The sequence below is a fragment of the Phyllostomus hastatus genome, unplaced genomic scaffold (genome assembly GCF_019186645.2).
Source record: "Phyllostomus hastatus isolate PE091 unplaced genomic scaffold, TTU_PhHast_1.1 phas_contig_159, whole genome shotgun sequence".
NCBI classification, from domain to species: domain Eukaryota; kingdom Metazoa; phylum Chordata; class Mammalia; order Chiroptera; family Phyllostomidae; genus Phyllostomus; species Phyllostomus hastatus.
Window position 1 is genome coordinate 27635930 of NW_025333640.1, and position 13483 is coordinate 27649412.

The 13483-nt window shown below is 44.0% G+C and overlaps 1 protein-coding gene across 2 annotated transcripts in view; it reads right to left on the reverse strand.

Moving 5' to 3' along the window:
* Nucleotides 1-658: 658 nt before the first annotated feature.
* LOC123814193 (hedgehog interacting protein) overlaps nt 659-13483 on the reverse strand; it is an 81180-nt gene continuing 68355 nt past the window's right edge. The window contains exons 12-14 of one of the 2 annotated variants that reach the window (XM_045831849.1): nt 7185-7333; nt 4365-4493; nt 659-3532 (exon numbers count right to left, since the gene is read on the reverse strand). In XM_045831849.1, coding sequence (XP_045687805.1) covers nt 3522-3532; nt 4365-4493; nt 7185-7333 — 289 coding nt within the window. In that variant the 3' untranslated portion in view covers nt 659-3521. Of the gene's footprint in view, nt 3533-3631; nt 4494-7184; nt 7334-13483 lie in introns of those variants that run through there. The other variant, XM_045831848.1, reaches the window with a different exon arrangement.

The following is a 13483-nucleotide window of genomic DNA, read 5'->3' on the forward strand; positions in this document are numbered from 1 at the left end:
AACAAACATATATTTCTTTTGGATGTTCTAAAGAGGAGCTGTATGCAGGTATCGCCAGCATTCACAGGAACAGGCCCACTACATTCCTGGGGTGTTATAGAAATAGGCGCATTTACCAGGCATGGGATCTGAGTTCTCTGCAAATTCAAGTGTCATCTGAGGCGGGAAAAGAAGATGCTAACGTCTCCACTGAGGAACTGTTTCTTATTCTTTCCTCATAGATTTGGAATAATCTCCTTCTAGGAAATAGCTACTGATGTTCCCTGCCATTAGCTGAGGCTCTTTGCTGGGGATATTGGCGTGTCTCTTCTGTGTCTGTGAGGGCGTTCTGGCTGAACGCGAGCATCTGGCTGGTCATCATTTCTGCTTTCGATCACGCCTTTCAGTGACTGCCAGAGATCAGTCTGGGGTGTTTCTGTTTATCTCCTGGTCCTCACGATACAGAGTCCCAGCGAATGTGAGACCAGGAGAGGGTATTTTCCGGGAAAATAAATAAAAGATCATAACCAGCAAAAGTCGATAGCAACTTACGGCGGGACATCTTCATTATGGGTGTATTGAGGACATGATTGTTGAGTTAAAAAAAACAAACAGAAATAGAGAAGGGAGAGGTTAAAAGGAAGAAGGCTATATTGGGGTGGGCAGGGAGGGGGGAGGGAGGGGGAGAGAGAGGGAGAGAGAGAGAGAGAAATAGGTCTCATAAGTAACATTCTATAGAGATGCTCAGAAACTTCATTGATCGGCCAACTACAACTGCCTGTGCTATACCTTATTTTTTCTCTTAAAAATTTGGACTTGGTTTCTCTTTTATCTTTTAAAACTAAAAGTTTGACTAATAAAAGTTTAAATTATTGTGTACTTTAAATGACCCTAGATGTAGCATCTAACCTCATGCCTTCATACCTAGTAGACTTTTGTATACGATTCAGAGATACAAACGATATTAAAAAGAAATATATTAAAATTGTTAGTACATTATTATCTAATTATTTTCAAACAAATAAATAGAGAAGTGCTTGTTCTGAAGTATGCAAATGAAAAAGTTTTCTATTTAGGTTGTGTGTACATACTGGTGTAGGTTTCTTTGCTCTTTAAGAGATAATCCCTTAATCTGAGAAAAACATCTGAGTACTCTTTGTGATGAAACAAATTTTTTATAATCCACATTAAAACAAAATTCCAAGAAAGGTATGGATGAAAGTACTTTTTATCATCACTCGGGTTTCTGAAATCGCCCCTTCTTTTCACTTTAATAATGTGTCAGTTCTGTGTTCTTCTCATCACCATATGTGACTGGCAGGAAATCAAGGTTCTCTGAACTAGGGAAAAGTGTGGCAGAAGCCGTGGCAGAAAGTTTCTTTCCAACTCTTTATAACCTGCCATAACAGCAGTTCCGATTAAACTGACACTCATATATTAAGCTCTAGAATGGACAAAGGCATAACCACAGACCTTTTCCCACTTCGCTACTTTGTTTCACACACCTGTGTTCCCAGCGAGGGCACTGTTCTTCCAGGTGGAGGGGGCGCGCTCTGGACCGAGTTGGCGCAGATGCCGTCACCGTGTGACGGGGCCATCGCTTTTCCTTAGCTCATACTTTTTAACCAGTTCCTCTCAGTCCCTTTTTATGAATCACTGAAGACAGTTCTCCAGTTGTGGATTTTAAAAACCTACTTGAAAAGTTCCAAAGATTTTGGAAATGATCACTGAGTTCAAAACGCGTAGCCATCCGTTAACCTCTGCTATTTATGTCTTTTCTGAGAACGGAAAGAAATGACTTTCTGTTCTTTGCTCAGGCATAATATCCGCAGGCCTCGCTCTCTTCCTTTTTGGAAGACTTTGGTCTTTCCTTCCAAGGACTCACAAGAGCAAAGGCAGTGACACTTGGGGTGCATGTGTTCCTGGGGAGAGGCCTGTGCCAAAATGTGGGTCTGGTCAGTTTAATATAGATATTTTTAAAGAGGAGAACTAATGGCAATATCACACCTTGTTTTTTGCAAGGGTCCTTTTGGAAGAGGTGGAAAGATTAAGGACGTGAGGAGAAAGGCTGGATTTTCAGATCTTGCTCCATCTATAGCAATATCGTGATTGCTTTCAGTGAAGCGATGACTGGGAGAATGTGTATAAAACTGCACAATCTGCCAGGTTTAGACAGCTGGCTCCCTCACAAGAAGTTCACATTCTGTTAATGTCACCATGCTGAATAAGGGACAATTAGATGGTAAGGTTCATTTACAAAAATGGTTGTCAGGACATTTTTTTTTTTAATTGTAAAACTTTCTGTGATGGAATTCAGTAAAAGGGCTACGAAGAGAAAGCCGTGGAGACAAAAGACTGCTATTAACCTACAGATGAAGGCTACTGCAGGGTTCATTGCAAGATTTGTCACACTGTTGGTCCAATGAAGTGTTAGCGTGACTAGCAGGGACCACCCCTTTTCTGGGGTAAGAGGGCAATTTGGTCTCCATGCTCATTTAATCCTGAGACTTCTTTGAATAGACTGTCAATTGAATCTAAATTGTGCAAAATTATGCATGCACTTTTTAATGCAGGCTATTGTCCACTAGGCACTGAACCAAGATTTCTCAACCCATTTCCATTTGGCATGAGGTCACTCGAAACTTAAGTCATCATATACGGAAGACAAGCACAGTGCACTTCACCGGTCTTTCCACGCTGTGGTTCCTGCATAAATGCTCCCTGCGCTCTAATTGCATCTCTCCCGCCTTAAAACAATAGAGGAGTACTAGTGGCGAGATCGTATTCTTTTTAATTGAGGTTCGTATTCCTAAAAGTAAGGAGCAGGTCTGGAAAGTCAGCCTGTGCTGCATAATCTCCACTACTCTCCAATTTAGATTCTGGAGGGACTGCTGTTCACTGAAGGGAAACCTACAGAGGGTGTGCGTGTGTCACGACAGGTTTTTTTTTCAGTAGTGCAAAGAGGCCTTACAATTTTGTCACAATCCAAACACGGAGAGCTGGCCTTGAAAACCGTTAAGAGAACTGTCTATCCGATGTTTTGCAATTGTAAGTTAGAACATAGCATTGCTTTCAAAACCTGGACAGAACATTTACAGAAACTGATTCATACATTCACCACGGAGGGTTTTCACTGAGTCCTGAAGGAACATTTACACGAGTCATATTTGGCAAGAATTACTGTATTAAAAATGTGTCCAAGTGACCGCTTAGCACAGCCAAGATTTGCTAAAAACGAGTGAGTTCTTGTCCAGTGGGGTGCGACCGAGTGTGCCATCTGTGACATTCTAATCACATCCACTGACAGTCTCGCTACGGTGAAAAGCACTTGACCAACGTGTAATGCTGGAATTTTATAAGGATTGGCTGTTTTCTTGCTTTTTCATCCGTCGTTAGTGATTACATGTCGGCCCAAGGATCCACTGCTAGGTTAGATCCACAGCACCTTTAAGGCTGTCTGCTTTCTCACTCCCCTTCTTTCCAATTAAGTTGGTGAAAAATGTAACTTTAGTATTTTACAGGACAGGGTAAAGGTGTTTCATCTAGGTGATGTCTATATTATAAAAATAAAATTAAAAATATAAATATGTAACACAAACCCAGTGCCTATTGTTAAATAAAATATACAATAAAAGCAGACCTTTTAGGAAGATTGGTTTTAGAATATGCTGTTATGATTTAATTATAAGACACTTGAAAACAGTCTTGATATTAAGCTAGAGTAACCAGATTTCTCTGCCAATAAAAAGGTAAGTGCATAACATTCTGTAATTGGATACAATGATAAAAACGAAGATTACAATTTTATATCAAGTTGCCCACACTGAAATCCATCAGGGAGTTCTGAAACATTCTCACATTATAGTCCTTTAATATAAAAATATTGCCTTTTTTATTAGTTCCATCAGATTGCACGGTAATGTTTCAAAACTCCATTAAAGTTGACTTTAGTTATTACAGACAGAAAATTCCTGGGAAGTCAAATAATCTCTTCTGGTGACATAAAAATGCCGTTATCAATTTACAGTGGAATTTCTGTGTAAATTGCTCCACACGAGGAAATATATATTTTTAAAACCCATCTGTTCTGCAACCACGCCCATGTCCTGGGGTTGTGAGTGGGTGCGTGTCCGTGCACATGCGGACACATGCACCAACACACACACACACAGACTCCGCATGTTTCTGGAAACTACTTTTAAATTAAGAGAAGAAAAATGAAATCACAGGAGTGTGTAGCGGGGTAACAGTCTTTCTTTTTAATGACAGGATAAAAAATAAATGCCCACTGGAAAGGAATCTTCCAAACAGTCCCAGAAACTATACAATGTAACTTGTTAGATCCAGCAAATAGGATGTCATGTCAATGATCTGGTCAAGAATACCTGCCCGGGTCACTCGGCGGACGTTTCTGTCCACGTGTTCGCACTGGGGGCCGAGGTACCCTTTCTTGCAGAGGCACTTGCTGGGTCTGATGCAGACTCCACCGTGGCGGCATGCCGGCTCGCATTTTGCTGGGAGGGGGGGAGAAAGCAATGAAATCACACTCCCATTGTGTGTGTGTCAGAAACAGCCCACACATTTGAGGAGTAAGGGAAGGGAGGGAAAGAAGGTGGGAGCCAGACGCAAATGGATCCGAAAGGTAATACAGACAAAGCGGGAAGAGTACTCTCGGACCTACGGTTCTTCGGGGGCGGACCTCAGCCGAGAACCAGAGACGTTTCCGCAGAAGCACAGATCACGGAAACACGTTCAATCCCTTGCGTAACTGACTCTTTAAAACGGGGATTTCAGTTTTCACCTCTCGGCTCCACTAGGGCAGTCCCAGCGCAGGGCCTTCCAAGCAGAGCTCTGTGCCCACTCCACCAGGCCAGGCCTCGAGGTGAAGAGGGCCGGGCCCACGAGAGAGCCCCCCCACCCCACTTGAGCATCTCCAATGCAACGTAAAGGCGCAGTCAGTTCTGACTGACCGGCTAGATGGAGTGTCTACCATTTGGACTCCCCAGGACCCTCCTCCACGCTCCCAGCAGGGACCCGGCTCAGGCCTCTGTGCACGTGGAAGGTCCTTCCTGGGTCAGTGCCATTGGCCAGCCAAGGGCGTTCTTTGCAGTCCTTTTCAGGGCTACTCTACAGCAGAGACGCTCAGCACAGAAGGACCGGATCACCACAGTATGGGTGAGAGGGCGAAGATTTGGGATGGAGAGAGCAGAGCCAGTCTGTAACTTAACCGGCTTTTACTGATAGGCTAAATCTGGGCGGGTAGCCCTGCAGGCAGAGTCAAATTCCTTGAATGCATTTCCTTGTGGGTTCAGGGGACAGGGTCATTTTAATCTTTGCAAATGCATTAATCAAAATCCAAAAGAAGAACAAAAAGGAAACGGATATTTTTTCTCCTTTGAATTTGTGGGAGATGAGTCAGCTATGTGAGTACAGGAATAAAATTCTAGCTTGGGTCACAAATATGAACGGTTTACTTTTATAAAATGGTTCTGGCTTATCTTGTATATTCAAATTATTTAAATTGATTGTGTGGAAAAACTAAAGTACTTTTATTGAAATAGAACTCCATGTTAACTCAGACAATATCTGTGTTCATTTATATCACCTATTATTATATTATTAATATCTGTTATGGTGTGTATCTAATACCACCCATATTCAAAAAATTTGTTTACCTTCAGTTTTAACATACTCGTGCTAGAAGGCACTCAATAAATACTTGTTATCTAGTAGTTTGAGAAGTTAGGCAAAACGCAAAGTGAGGAAGAAAACACAATGGACACCACATAAACGGAACAGAGAGAGCACATACTGTCAGGCATGGGGGGGGTGTCGGGCAGAGGGAAGCACAGTGTCAGAATTTAGAGTAGTGGTGTAACTGAACACTGATTCTTTTTTTTTTTTTTGTCAACTAAGGAAAAGGGAGACAGACTGGGACATATAAAGTGCGAGCATTTGTTTTAAATAATGTAATTACTTAATTTCTGTTGGATTTAATTCTGATAGCTCTTTGCTGGATATGTAACCATAGTATCAATCAATCAGGCAGTGTTATGAATACTGACACAATTTAAGCTTACAGTGCAGACTGTCTATGTGGCTTTAAATGTTGGTTAGTTTTTGTCACACAACGTATCAAGTAGACAAGTTAGGGTTGTGACTTTTCTGTAACAAATATATGTTTAGGATTAAAAAAGATAAAATTTATGAATTAAGAATGGGGCTTTTCATTTTCATTGGCAAGAGATACTGTAATATTTGATATAGCAGAGATACAAAGTTTTTGTAAGCAATATGCATATGCTGGTTGTTGAAAATGCACTTTTTTATCCTGATGGCAACTTTTTTCCAGTCTTACTTGAGAAATAACTGATAAACATCACTGTATGAGTTTCGAGTTTCTGGCGTGCTGCTCTGCATGCCAGAAACTAAACAGATTGTGAAACGATTACCACAATAGGCTTTGTTCACACCCAACACCCGATATGGAGACAATGGAAAGGGAAAAACTATTTCTCCCGAAAATGCATTTTCAGCATATACCTCTTCAACTCCAAGTATCTACATTTATGTAGGGTTTTTTGTTTTATTTTTAATTTCACACCAAGTAGAATTTGAACATCACTGCATGTGAATGAGGAAAATCCTGGGTGAAGGTCAGAGGAATCCTGGGATGCCTCTCCTGACACCTGGTTGATGGTTTACAGGGGAGTGGGAAAAAGGAGTTAAAAATCTCACATATGCCTCTAGGTAATTGCGTTTCCCCCTTTTATTCAATGACACCCACCGAATACCCTGGTTTTGGTGCACTGTAGCCAGAGAGCAAGCAGTTACGTTAGAGAGGCATTTGTGGGGTGTTGGGAGAACGCGGACACTGCAGAAGGTCCTTGGCTGGTGGGGAATCTCCCAGCCAGGACTGAGAGCCTAGACAGACGATCTGCTTCCAATTTCTACTTTTTGAAAGGATGCACTTATTTAAACGTCTTTTATGTTTATGTCTAGCTTATGTACGTGAATTGTTTGCATTAAGAAAACGGGGAAGATTTCATTTACTCCTTCTGGAGCAGACCGAGCATTGATATTACTGGAAATGACTGAAGGTTGAACACTCGATAATTCTAGAAGAAATAACTTGGTGTCAAGCTCTCCAGTCCCTTAGGACCATCCGATGCCCCGGGTTTCCCGGGGACAAGGGAAATACTAACCGATCCTGCAGAAGTCCCCTTCCCATCCTGGGCTGCAGCAGCAGGTCCCTGTGGGGGTACAGTAGCCGTTGCGACAGAGCCGGGAGCACTCGGAGGCCAGCGTCTGGGCAGGCTGCACGGCCACTCGGCACGTCTCGGGCACCAGAGGTCTGCATCGGGAGACAGCGGTGGAGAGTGCATTGTGGGTGAAAGTCAACGCAAGGAGGAAATCGATGACTCTGCAGCTGACAAAGCATCTCTCTTCCTTTCTAAGCAGACCGTTCTTTGAAGTGACTCAGAGAGATCGGCAACTCCCTTTCTTTTTGACAACTTTCTAAGAATGGAAAACCAACCAACCGGTTTTCAACCAGAGAGAACGTGACAGACAGCCTAAAAAACTTGATCTGATCAAAATAAATAGATTAAAAAATGTAGTTATATTGATATTTTACATTTAGTGGCTAAGAACTTCTAGCAATTATGAATTTAAAAATAAAGATATATATATATAGCTGTTTTTTAAACTTTCCCCCCAGATCTACAACAATTTTTAGGAATAGTATCGGAGATAGGTTTCACTTGTTACGGACCTAGTTGACAATATCGCACAGCTGAAGGTATTCATCAAAATGAATGCTCGTAGCCTAAAAAGCTTGGGAATCCATTTTTGTTTCAGTTTTATATTCGTTTTCAGATACTTTTTTTAGGCTGAGTTTCTTGAAGGGCTATCCCACTGCGTGTGTGTGTGTGTGTGTGTGTGTGTGTGTGTGTTCTATCGCCTCAAAATTTCAACTCCTCATGTAAAGACTGATATGCACATAGGTGAGTGTGTATATATACACACACACACGTTTAAAATTTTAACATTGTGTCCTCCTAGGCAGAAAAACAATGCCCTTGGTAGCAAAGAGAAACATCTGACGAGTAAAAAGTCACAGATTTCCCTTTATTTGCCCTGTGACAGCCGTCATTCAGAGAGGGATCCAGGTGCCTTCAGAAGAGGTTTACGGTTCCAGCTGTGTCAGGAGGAAGAGGCCGTCTTTCAGGCTGCGCTGGGCTCCGAACCCCTCACCACCTGGCGATCTTTGGGAGAGGATGGGTGGGTGGTGGTGTGCTTTCCATCAGTCCCTGCTCCCCGTGCCGCAGGCTGGTGAGAAAGGAATGCAAACGAACGTCCTCACCAGTCAAACTGCCCTCATTAGAGCGGCCAGAGCAGCTGGATTCCTTAAGCACCGTATCGGAGAAGGTGATAATTATAGGTCAGAACCACCATAAGGGGTAAACGGTGTAGCCTTCTGAGAGATGAGAGTAATCAGGCCCTTGAGACGCAGTCTTCCCCAGTTTTGCCCCTATGGGCACTGTGAATGGCAATCATAATTGGGGGGCTGACCTCAGGCTGTTTCTGCCATGACTCAAAACCATATTAAAAATACACAGCGACTGCTTTAGCTTCTCTTGCCCATTAAAGCCCCAATCTAAGTTGAAAGTACTGTGTTTTACAACTAACGTGACAATTCGGAAAACTCCCTTACATCCATTCAACTGCTTATTGAAATGTAGAAACGGTCCGTTTCCAGAAAGGTCCCTAAGGCATTCCATGGACTGAGCACATTGTCACTCCGAAAACATTAACGGATAGCTTCACGTGCTTCCCAAGGGGGTCTCTCCGGGGGTGAGGGCGCCCGACGGCTGTGCTGAGCAAAGTGGGGGCATCATCTCTGCCTTCTCCTCGTTGTGGTTGCCTCGCTCAAGTGTGCCCTCTTTCTTCCTCCTCGGCAATTCTCCCTCTGTGAGATGGTGGTGGCATTTGGGACCATCCGAGGAGCCAGGAAGTCCCCGAGTCACCTGCCGTGATCACTTACCAAGGGGCATTGAGCACACAGGTGTCGTTCAACGTTGACTGGTCACTGAGATTCTGCTTATCCAGTCTCACTTGTTATTCACTCGCCTGCCCTTTCTCTGACTCATTCAAGAAGGGAGACCTGGAAGCCGAGTGTGTCAGAAACATCTTACATGTTACGTGGGATGCAAAACACGGAGGCGCGTCACTCGTGTGCACTCGACCATGTGGCTTATACGCCCGGGCAGATGAATCTAAGGACAAGACCCCATTTAGATCAACAGTGTAGGTGGCTCTGGTTAAAGGACAACAACCAGGAGGTGTTGCCTGCTTGCCTCAGAGTACAGGGGCATTGCGTCACGTGGGAATCCACCGGGGAAAGGAAGTCGGACACGAGAACCAGCACCCGGTGCTGAGGAGCAGTCCCTTGGGGCGGCTCCTCGATCCTCGTCTGCACGCTGACCGTCCAGCTGGATGCTTCGGCTACTTTTGATCAAGCATTCATATACATGGAAATACAGATTTGGGAGGAATCCAACTTGTTCTTCTGCCTAAGATTTAGTAAATGTTTATCTACCTACGGGTGATATTATTTTATATTTGGCCTGTTTACTTTCGCTCATATATTATACAAGATGGTGTGGCTGCCACATACAGTTTTATTTGAATACCTGGAGCAATCATCTTTTTCTTCTTTTATGAAGTCGACAACAAACATTCCTCACTTAGCAGGTCCAATACATTTTCTTTCTCTTTTAAACTATTATTCTATTGAGAATGCATTCACCTGAAAACTATATAAAACATTGCCCATTTCTCATAGGACTTGATGTCTCTTAAAGAATGGGTTATGCTTTTTTCCCCCTCCCCCATTGGAATGAAGTCTTTCTGAGGACAAAACCTACATATTCCATCCTCGTCAAGACCTGTCATTAGGCGGGCACGTGCTGTGCTCTTCGTGGAGGTGAGACATAAACAAGACGGAGTCCCGCCCCTCACGGAGACGCCACGGGGGAGGTGGATGTGCAGACACAGAACTGGAACTCAGTGCGAGCTCTGCTGTGATACGGGCGCAGCTGAAGTGACACGGGAATACAGACGAGGGAGCCATCAGCGTGGACTGAGGGGTGTTCTAGAACGACGGCATGTAAGCCACCAAAGTACTTTGTCTCCTTCAACCACTGACACTCATGGGAGCTAGGAGAACACTACATAGGCATCCAACGGATTTTTGTTAAATGGGATTGAACGCACACAGTAGATCCTTTCTCAAGCAGGTTTTCTGGACTATAAACGACATGAAGCTAAAGTCCCAAATTTTGATGTTACACTTTTTGATTCATTTGTCCATGTTGACAAAAGCAAGTCATTGCAGCAACCGATTTTTTAACTCGACTAAAATGAATTAGCTTTAAAAAATGATGCTAATAGGTAGTTTTTTTTCTTTAAAAAGTACATTTTCTTCTAGAAAACATCTTTTTACAAATTTCTGTGGCTGTTTTACGGGAGATAAAAGCTGCCTGAGTCTCCAGCGCTGCAGCATCTGGCGACACGCCGCCCCACAGCAGAGGTGTGGGGTGTCCAGAAGGTTCCATGCTGTTATCTTCCACCAGGCCAGGGAGAAACACGGGGATTCAAAGAAATGTTTTTCAGAGGCTTCGACTCTCTAACAAATGAGTCTTATTTTGGAGAATATATCCTTCACTACTCCCATTTCTCCATTTTATGTCTTTTTAACAAATACCATTTATAAGTGGGAATTCCATCACGTTTTCATAGCAAGCTGTACAATTACTCTAGGAACTGATATTCCAACATTTAAAATTGATAGTTTAAGAGAGCCTATAACATCCATATAAGAGGAATTATATAACCATTTAAAAAGAACATGACCATTAAATAATTTTTTCATAAGTTACAACATTACATGATCTTTTCTGTTTACTTTGAAATGAGTGGTGGTGGTCCCACACAGCACTGCATGGGTCACATAAGTATGGTTCATACGTAAACATATGCAAATCTTGGTAAAGCATGAAAAAAATTCCAGTTATGCTTAGGCCATTACTATATGTATTATATGCGTGCTCATCCATTTGTTAGAAATTTTTACTTCACTCTCGCCCTATTTTTCTGTAACATACCTTTAAAATTTCAGATGCTGTATTACAGCCCAGAAAGGATTTGTTAGTTTTTTAGGCCCTGTGCACCACCACAACTAAACTACAGCCCCTTAAGAATAACAGATAAGCTGGCAGATGTATCCACTTTTCGTTACAGGCTACGCAGGAAAATCATAGTAGCGAAACTGTGGAACGTGCTGCCTCGTCATTTCGACTGACTTCCAACCCACCGTGCTGAATGGATTTTTATAGGGCACAGGCTTGTTCATGACCTCCAGCGCTAAGAAATTCTGTCATGTTTGAAAACTAGTCCCTGGTGGGGCCCGTGTCCCTGTTAATAGCTGGAAGGTCAATGGAGCTGCTAAACAGTTTGTGTTACCGTCAGGGTGGCCATGAAAACACCGCCCGCGGCAAGAGGACTTGGCAGCTGGGTCAACAGGCACGGTGGGGATTTATCAACCTAGGGGGGCCACGTGCATAAAACTTTGACTGATGAACGGGGACGCGACGGGCTTGTGGGGCTAACGCCTCTCTGCTGTGCACGACTTTCCCTGGGATGGCCGAGCTAGCTGCCTGCCGGGTCCCTGCGACACATGCAGGGGACACACAGCACCGACTTCCTCTGACGGAGCGATTAAAAAACACACACACACACACAAAACCCGGCCCTCTTCAGCATCCAATATAATAATGAGTAGGATGAAGATATTTTAAGAAAATAAACAAAGGGCAGTGAGAGGGGCCTTGGAGGGGAGCCACAGGGAGGAGGCAGGAGGAGCCGTTTTGGATACGGGTCACCCAGGAGTTGGAGGTGCCACCTTTCTGTGGAATGACCTCTCCAGCCTGGAATTCGCGCTGTGCATTTATAGGCCTCTTCAGGGAATGGTCTGCCAGGATTGGCAGGGGAACGGATAGGCAGTAGGTTAAAACGCACTACGGACGTGGTAATGAAATCAACGTGATGAAGAATTCTGTTGTACAAATTCCCGGAGAAACAATCCCAGAAACATTAAAAAAGAAAAAAAGTCATCTGGTTTACAGTCATCTGAAACAAAAATGAAAGCATCTTTGTCAAAAGTGCAAGAAAGGGTGTGGTCTAACAAAAAAGCTTGGGGAATTCACAACTCTGTTAGAATTCGTTGGTTTCTATCCCGCAGGAGCGATGCTTGACTCAAACGATTTCAGAAGCATCCAGCACCCAAGGGTGCTGCTGGTGGGCTTTTGGGTGTTCAGACACTAGGTGTGAGGAGCTCTTTACAGCTAGCTCTGCGGGCACTTTTACCCTAATTTGGAACTAATACAACCTCAGATGTCAAGGAGATCACCTGAAAGTCATTCTTCTTGGCATGGAATGCACACCAACAATACTAAAGAATTTAGTATCTTTTAAATGGATTATTTAATGATCTTCCTAGAACGCTGCAGGGAGGAGGCAGGGCAGCGTGATCGCCGGCACCTTACCAGCGGGCAAAGCGGTGCGCTGCGGTAAAATCACTGCGCGCAGGGGCTGGCCGAAGGAGGTTCGGAGACAACACCAACTGACTCCCGGTCCTACTGGGGGAGACACGCTCCTACCCGTGACCTGTCTCGGGCTGCACTGCTGAGGGAAACTAAAATGACTCCTCAGCTCTCGTGCTCACTGTCCTGGGATCTGCTTTCTGGAGCTGCTGGCGGAAAGAGCACCCCAGATCGGGCACGCAGGACCCAGGACCACAGACCTGGGGGGGAGGACGGGCGGTGCGCTGGCCCAACAAGCTGGCACCTGGGTATGGACTGGGGCTTCACCCCACGCGGTGTGAGATATGACTGCTCTGCCACGGAAGACCCTCCTGGGGAAGAGTTCAACGTTACAACCTGGAGGCAAAATTCTCCCTTTTTTTGGGTTTTCCTTAAGTAACTCCACGGTTTTAATGAAGTTACTTAAGAATTTGCAAAAGTTACTTAGAAAACCTGGTTGTATCCTCATTGAATTTTTTTTTTTCATGTTCAGTAATGGCACTTGGTTTTTATAAGAGGTTATCTGGCCACCCTTTTCTGAGAAGTAGGCCCACTCCTCATGTAAACGATTGTACATTAATGTGAATGGTTATGTAATGTGGAGCCTCGCACCGCACTGTCCTCACGGGCGGAGCTGATGCTGCTGGAACCTTGCCCGCTTTCCCCAAAATGGCTTAAGAATATTGCAAATGGTTTGTAAACTCCCTCATCTTTCTTGAATGTGAGTGAGTGAGTGGTTTGTGTGTTGCGGGGCCGGGGCGGGGGGGTTGTGTAGGGAAAACTAGAAACATCCAATCCTCTGGTAAGAAAGTCACTTCCGTGACATCTCATATAGAATATAAAAATTCCATAATTTGTCA